This window comes from Priapulus caudatus, unplaced genomic scaffold, assembly GCF_000485595.1.
Source record: "Priapulus caudatus unplaced genomic scaffold, Priapulus_caudatus-5.0.1 Scaffold1227, whole genome shotgun sequence".
In the NCBI taxonomy this organism is placed as follows: domain Eukaryota; kingdom Metazoa; phylum Priapulida; class Priapulimorpha; order Priapulimorphida; family Priapulidae; genus Priapulus; species Priapulus caudatus.
This window is the reverse complement of record NW_014578288.1, coordinates 43,022-51,377: the sequence shown is the minus strand read 5'-3', so window position 1 is coordinate 51,377 and position 8,356 is coordinate 43,022. Positions and strand designations below refer to the sequence as shown.

Genomic DNA, 8,356 nt, shown 5'->3' with positions numbered 1-8,356 from the left:
ACACACACACACACACACACACACACACACACACACACACACACACACACACACACACACACACACACACCTAGCACCGACTAACTCCGTCTCACTCACCTATGTCACTGATGGGCGTGCGCACCTTCCCGTCGGCACTCGACCGCGACCCCGCCAAGTTGCTCGGTGAATGCACGCGAGAGGCGCCATCTGGCTCCCAGAATCGCGGCGGCTTTGTCGCGCGCGGGAAGGAGGAGCCTAGCTGCAGTGGCTGCCGGTAAGAGGGGACGGGTGGGACGCCGCCCTCTCCCGCCCTCACCCCCATCGACGCCGTCCGCGGGTACGTGAGACCTGAGAAAGATTATTAATCATACATTTGCAAAGCCGCCACACAGAAATTTGTCCAAAACAGCGCCTCGCTGACGAAACTTTTGACAACTTGAAAAAGAGATTCAAGAGTCTCATAGAATGTATTCAGCATAGCTTAGAATGCACCAAATTCCACCATTTTTTCAAAGATTTCCGGGGGAGCATGCCCCCGGACCCCCCAGCCTGGCCAGCACCTGCGCTGCTCGCTCTTGCTAAGACCCCGAAATGCACAAACACATCCCAAAAAACATTTACCACCTCATAGACCTTTTTGGCCAGGGGAAACACTGTATATTATATTATATATTCAAACTAATAACTACCTAACACTTTTTGTAGAAGACTTGTTTTACATGAATCGTCCGTCGTACACCATCAAAACAGCGTTGTAAGTTTACACAACACTTGTACTCCGATAGTTACAATAGTACGACAATTACCCTGCGCATAAATTTAGCTACCCACAGCGCACACTCTATCATTATACTAATACTACTAATACTAGTAATACTACTAATACTAGTAATACTACTAATACTAGTAATACTACTAATACTAGTAATACTACTAATACTAGTAATACTACTAATACTAGTATTACTACTAATACTGTTTCGATTACTAACACTACCACTACTACCACTACCACTACTATTAAACTGCAACTATTAGATTTAACAACTAAATATTAACGTTAGCACTAAATTAGCATTAATTAATTTGATTGCGTATCGGTGGCTCCCCCATACACTACACACTTACCTGTGTTTCGGCGCCGGTGCTGTGAGCCGGGACTGTAGGTGGCGCCAACCGACATTCCGCGCGAAGCTGGCCCGGTGTCCGACCTCGCCGCACCCCGCCGCCACGCCCGCTTCTGTCGGGATGTTCTTCCAGTCGTTCTTCGGCTTCTCCTCGACCGACGCCTACCGCCCTCCTCCTCCTCCTCCTCGTCGGACGATGGGAGGAGGCGAGGTTTCAGGTCAAGCGTCGGAAAGTTCGCTGTCGGCACTCGGCACGACGTCTTCGGTGACGATTGCGCTGCTGCTTTGGGGTGACACACTTTCACCTGTGTCCGCATTTACAGCAGGACAAAGCAGTTGACGACCCGGGTCGAGAAATCAACAGGTGACAGGTTGCGATGTAGTGAGAAATCACAGTGTGACAGGTGGGATGTAGTGGGTTAGGGTGGACACACGCTTACCTGTGCCGATCTACAGCAGACAGGTTAACGACGCCAGGTGAGAAATCACAGCCTGCAGGTTATATGACTGTTAGAGTGAGGAAATCACAGGGGTGGAGCAGCGTATGAATGTACGGTGAGAAATCACAGTGGATAGGTGCGATGTAGGTGAGAAATCTAAAATGGAGAGATATGGCCACAGACGAATAACACTCACTAATTGAGATTTTCTTATGAGGCATTCACTATAAGAGGCATATATATTCACATATAGTATAGTAAGTAGAGGCATTAATCACTAAGGCGTAAATCTAACATTCACTGTGGAAAACGACATGTCATCGATTCACAACATAACAGGTAAACGTTACTACACAACATGCAGTATATACACATACTATACAATACGTATTGTCATACACATCTAGCACTCACTGTGGAAAGCCGACACGTTGCTTGTTCTTGTAACGGAGCGCGCCTCCGGCCGACGGCGCCCCCTGGAGGCCGCTCGCGACGTTCAGCAAACGCTTTCGGAGCTGACGGACGTGCTGGTGCTCGGTGCTGGCCGAAGGTGGCACCAGCGTCGGGCCGGTACAGCCGACCGTGAGGCTCTCTGTCTTTCCCGCGGAGTGATCGTCTTGACGTCGTGCGAACGCGGATGTTGATCCTGCAGACCGTCGACGTGCGTGGTTTGTGGTACTGCGAGTGCTGACCTCTAGTGGCGGGGAAAACAACGAAAAAAGTTACGAAGGCGTCGTCGACGGATGTCTGAACGCCATAAATCACAAAGTTATGGAGCGGTCTGAGAGAGAGTGATCGAGTAGTCTGACGGCACAGAATAAAGAGTGTGCTGACATTGGTTAAAAAATCTTCAGGTATTTTGCTTGAATCAGAAAAAGAGGGGAAGGAGAGGAGGAAGCTGGCCTATTTAGGGCCACATTTTTAGGGGAATATTTAGGGCCTAACTTAGGCCGAGAGCACGAGAGAGAAGAGAGAGAGAAAAGATAGGAGAGAAAAGAAGAGAGAGCGAAGAGAAATCTCAACTAATCAAGGCGAGAGCTAGAGCTACCTGCGGGCAGCTCTGCTATCCGTGGCGAGATACCGTCATCAAACTCCTCCTCCTGACCGCGGAGCGCGCCCATTGTCTACCTCAGTCCACTCGTACCTGAGGAGACGCAAACCAAAACAAGCGACCATGAAACCGCGTTGCCCGCCGACAATGCGCCACGCGAACATCGAAATCATTACCGACCATGTGGCACTTTTGTGGTGGCAACGCTTAAAGAGTTAAGGTGAACGACAACTCATCAGTTTTCTGAACAACGCCCCCAGAACTGTGTAATTACTCATGTTTCTGACAACGATCCCCCCAATAACTTTGTAATTACTTATCATGTTTTCGACAATGACCCCCCCCAGAATTTATCATGACGTTAGAGCTGAACACGTTTGTTCGGTGACCCCACCTACGCTCGTCACCGCCGCACACGCAAGTCTTTATCCTTTGCTCGCGTGTAGCCGAAGTCGATCACTATGTGTCGCTTACCCGCTTGTGAAGAGCAGTTGGAAAGATGAGGATGGCGGAACAAATCTCCTGGGAAGAGCGTGAAGATCGCAAAACAGATAGAATGGAACGTGTGATGTTGCAGTTCACGGCGAGGAGGACGAACGCCATGCGTCACGTCCCTAAGGCAAACGGACCAGCGAGGATCACGCCGCAGCTTCAGACCACGAGTCCTACGGAGAAACAGGAGGGAGATAGTTGCGATGGCATACGCAGCCTACAGCTACTATAACATTGATGTGTATATCAGTTACATGTGATTAGGTGGTGTACATGAAGTAAATGGGATGTGATATGTTGCTGGCATATGCATCCCTAACCCTAAACTAACATAATGTAAAACATCAATTACAATGTATAAGGTGAATATATGCTGTCTTAAGGGGATGTCAATAGTTGCATGGCGATACGCGAATGCAGCCGCTGACCCTGAAGCTAACAATGGCGTGCTACATCAGTCCGGTTGATTAGCCCAATATTAATGATGTCTTAAAGGAGGTGTGTGATAGTTTGCATGGCATACCACGGCATACCTGAACATGCTGAACTGGCGTACTCCATGGTGGTGCTTCTGGCCTCACTTCAACATCACCTGATTGCCAGACTCGAACGTGACGATGGTTCATCTGAAACGATGGACAGAAACATTTGAAGTCAAGGGTACCATGAGCATACGTTTAGCTACGCGCCACACTAGCCAGGCAAGTCTTTGCTCTGATTTTGCGATACATCTTTTGTATCAGTCTTAAGTGCTGGAAGGTGTGATCGGTTCACAAAACATGATTTTTGCGCGATTATATAGTGATTTCACGGAAAATTGAAGTTTGAGAGTTAAGGTACACATTTTAGTAACTGCTGCGCACTACTATGGGTTTCTAAAGGCCGAATTACTCACAAGCATACAATGGCACAGACTGCCCCACAAAGCTCCAGATCAGGCTGTCCTCGGTAGACAGCCAGCAACTGCGCACAGGAAATAAAAATACAAGCGTTATAAAAACCCATTTTTGATTAGCGTATAACCGCCGAATGCAATGCCAACCCTATATTATAGAAAGATCACTGGTAAGCATACACAGATGCCATGCATATGCTTAGTATCGGGAATTTAGCAGTCGTGTAATTATTATTTTATATTTATTGTATAATTATTTATTATTGTAAATATTATTGAGTCGAGTTTTTTTTTCAGTTTGATGTTACATGTATTTTGAAGCCTGTGGATAAAAGAGCATGATGAAGTGTGTGTGGAGAGATGAGAAGTACCGCAAGCTTACAACTGCGCATTGCCGTATCCATCAGGCTTCAATCCCACGGCCAGTCCCACGATGATGGCCGGTGCGCCTGAAACACAAGAGCAGCTCACATTACCACGACGCAAGTAAAGCACTAGCACATGACACAGCCTCTCTCTCTCTCTCTCAGCCGTATTTAACTCAGTAACGCATGTCTATCTCACCTCACTCATCAACTCCATCATGGATCGCCTTCGCAAGAGAATGACGCCGTAGCCTAGTATTAGATTCAACACACAAGAAGCCTTCTACAGTAATATTTCGAAATGTATATAGACTGGGTCCATTGACAGCAGAGTAGAAGTTATACAGGGTTTCAGTGATTCCCTACTGTAGCCTAAACAGCATCATTAGAGTTATACAGGTTTAAGCGGAATTTCCTACATTAAGCCTGAACACATAGTAGGAAAGTTTTTGTATACAGGGTTTCTAGTGAATTCCCTACCGTAGCCTAACACATAGTAGGAAGTGTATACAGGGTTTCATGAAATCCCTACAATTTGCCTAACACATAGTAGAAGTTATACAAGCGGTTTCAGTGAATCCCTACCGTAAGCCTAGCACATAGTTAGAAGTTATACAGGGTTTCAGTGAATTTCCCTACCATTAGCCTAACACATAGTGAGAAGTTATAAGGGTTCAGTGAATCACTACCAAGGTCCTAACACAATAGTAGAAGCTTATACAGGGTTTCAGGCTGAATCCCTACCATAGCCTAGCACGTAGTGAAAGTTATACCAGCGTCCCCTCCCCCCCCCCCCCCCCCCCCCCCCCCCCCCCCCTGGCGTTTCAGTGCAATCCCTACGTACCTAACACATAGTAGAAGTTATTAAAGGGTTTCAGTGAGATCCTACCATAGCCTAACACATCGCTAGAAGTTATACAGGGTTTCAGGTGAATCCCTACCGCTAGCCTAGCAGTGTAGTAGGAAGTTATACAGGGTTTCGAGTTAACTCCCTACCCATAGCTAACACATAGCTAGAAGTTATACAGGGTTGTCAGTGAATCCCTACCAGTAGCCTAGCATTGTAGTAGAAGTGTAATTACAGGGTTTCAGTAACTCCCTACATATAGCCTAACACATCAGTAGAAGTTCTACAGGGTTTCAGTGAATCCTTACCGTAGCCTAGCACATAGTAGAAGTTATACAGGGTTTCAGCTGAATCCCATACCAGTCAGCCGGTAACATGTATAGAAGCTAATACAGGGTTTCAAGTGCAATCCCTACGTAGCCTAGCAACGTAGTAGAATTATACCAGGGTTCAGTAAACTCCCTACCATTAGGCCTAAGCACATAGTGAAGTGTCATACGAGGCTGTTTCAGTGAATCCCCTACCATAGCTAGCAACTAGTAGGAAATGTATCAGTGGGTTTTCAGGAATCGCCTCACGTAGGCTATCACGTAGTAGAAGTTAATACAGTGGTTTCAGTGAAGTGCCCTACTCGTAGCCTAGCAGCGTAGTAGAAGTTATACAGGGTTTCACGGAATCCCTACATTATGCCTAACACATTAGTAGAAGTATATACAGGGTTCAGGTGAATCCCCCGTACCGTAGCTAAGCACGTAGTAAGAAGCGCATCTGGCCATGGTTAATGTCTCGACATCTCGGTCAGCTATCCGGTAGAGATGCCATGACTTCGACGAAGATCCAGCTGAACGTGACACCAGAAGAAAGTAGTGGCCAGCAAGATGGCCACCACCTTACATCCAACCTGTAATGGGAATAAGCAGTTGTGATGCAGCGATAGCATCTATCCTCTATCTCTCTCTATCCTTTCTTCCTGCTTTTGTCTTTTTTCTTACTCCCTATCTCTCTCGCTCTCTCTCACTTTCAGCACCTCTGATTCTCTCACTATCTGCTCTCTCTCTCTCGCTCTCCCCTCTCCCTCTCGTTAGCCTCTCTCACACTCTCCCTCACCCTCTCTCTCCTCTCCCTCTCACCCTCTCTCTCCCCCGTCCTCCCTCTCCACTCACCTCATTCTGTGTTTGGTTGATGCCAACCAGGAAGATGAGTCAGCACGAGAAAGATGGAGAGCACGAGATGCTGGTGGATGCTGCTGCTGTTCGTCTGGCATGCCCATCAGGCAGCAGAAGATAACGAGCCGCTGCGCACGAGGCAGACGAGCGAGATTCCTCGGGATACGATGTAGGTGACGACCGCTAGCGGCCACCGCGCTCGGTCCTCGTACCTAGAATGCAGAGAAGGTGGTTAGCGTGACATTGTCCAGTCTATACTATGCTACTGCTGCTCGATACTGCTGCTGCTGCTGCTAGCTGCTATCGCTGTGTGCTGCTGCACTGCTGCTACTGCCTGCTACTGCTGCTGCTGCTGCCTACTGCTGCTGCTGCTTGCTAACTGCTGCTACTGCTGCTGCTTGCTGCTACTTGCTGCTGCTGCTACTACTGCTATTACTGATGCTACTGTGCTGCTATTTGCTGCTACTGGCTGCTACTGCTGCTACTGAGGGTGTAGCATTACATTAGTCCACAAGGCACTTTGGAAGTTTCAATAATCGGAAAATTGATGCTAAATAAAAACACAAACATTGTTTTTTTTTTCTATATTATTTCGAGCTAGACTCGTCGCTCCTCGTACTAGACAGGGATTAGGATGAGGAAAAGAGAGTTGAAATATAGATTTTACATTGTTAACCGTACCCCCCAATATTATTACATATTATCAGGAGTAAGATAATATAGGATATCCTATATTATCTTACTCCTGATATTATCAGGACAGAGAATAAACGTTAATCACACCAATTTATATCCATTATCTCTCTCTGCTGTATCTGTTACCTCTTTGCTATTAACTTCTCGTCTGCCAACAACCATGACTAACAGCACAATTAATGACGAATCACAAGCTACGTGCGAGAAAACAAGTGCGGGCGGAGTGATGGGGAGACTGCGCGAGACAGTTGGTAGTAACGAGACCGGTAATACATTATTAATCAGATGCTCACCTCTATGGCTGACACGTCCATGATGACGGCGTAGATGCTGAGGTGATTAGAGGAACAACGGACGTGCGTGGCGTTCCTAGTCTCCGTCACGCAGCCCTTTCGGACCATTCTCCAGCGCTCTGTAAAGATAACAATGAGTCATCCCTGACACTGTTACATCTCCTAGTCTGGACCCTTATTCTCAATCACCACGTAACTCTACTCCAACAGACTCCAGAATTCCGACAACCGCTACTTATTCCGATCTCCACTATATTGCTGCCAACCCTGCAGCGGGACTCACCGTTTATTGCTGGCAGGGTGCCAGGAGTACAGGACTCACCGCTTATTGCTGGCAGGATCCCAAGACTCACCGTTTACTGCTGGCAGGGTGCCAGGACTCACCGCTTATTGCTGGCAGGATCCCAAGACTCACCGTTTACTGCTGGGCAGTGCCAGGACTCACCGTTTATTGCTGGCAGGGTGCCAGGACTCACCGTTTATTGCTGGCAGGGTGCCAGGACTCACCGTTTATTGCTGGCACAGGGTTCAGAGCTCACCGTGTAGTGCTGGCAGGGTGCCAAGACTCACCGTGTATTGCTGGCAGTGGTGCCAGGACTCACGCGGTCGTACTGCTTGGCAGGGTGCCAGTACTCACCGGTGTTATTCTGGCAGCGCCGCGGTGCCAGGACTTTCACCGTTCGAGGTTTGGTACTACCCGGCAGGTACAGTGTATGAGTTACATGCTTAATACACACGACTACAGAAATCCTTATGCTAGGTGAGTGAGGTGCTTGCGCACGTTGCCAGTGCGCTCGACGTTCTTGCATGGCAGGATGCCAGTAGCTCACCGTATTTATTTGCCTGGCAGGGCTTGTGCCATGGGGAGTTTGATTCGATACCTATATATTGCTGGCAGAGGTGCCAGGACCACCGTTTATTTGCGGCAGATTGGGCAGTAGTCGGGTGTATGTTCGTGAGGTTTCGCAGATGACTACATGCACACACCAGTATACCGGATTT

General features: G+C 47.8%; 1 protein-coding gene and 1 long non-coding RNA gene across 3 annotated transcripts in view; both read right to left on the bottom strand.

The window, feature by feature from the left end:
- LOC106815884 (cadherin EGF LAG seven-pass G-type receptor 1-like) overlaps positions 1 to 8,356 on the bottom strand; it is a 15,983-nt gene that overhangs the window by 1,887 nt on the left and 5,740 nt on the right. For both annotated transcript variants that reach the window (XM_014820408.1, XM_014820409.1), the window contains exon 7: positions 100 to 330. In XM_014820408.1, the coding sequence (XP_014675894.1) occupies positions 100 to 330 (231 nt within the window). The remainder of the gene's footprint in view (positions 1 to 99; positions 331 to 8,356) is intronic.
- On the bottom strand, positions 3,993 to 6,033 carry LOC106815885. The gene is made up of 3 exons (XR_001394803.1): positions 5,939 to 6,033; positions 4,370 to 4,436; positions 3,993 to 4,055 (listed from the first exon to the last, which is right to left on the bottom strand). It is a non-coding gene; the product is annotated as an uncharacterized LOC106815885 (long non-coding RNA).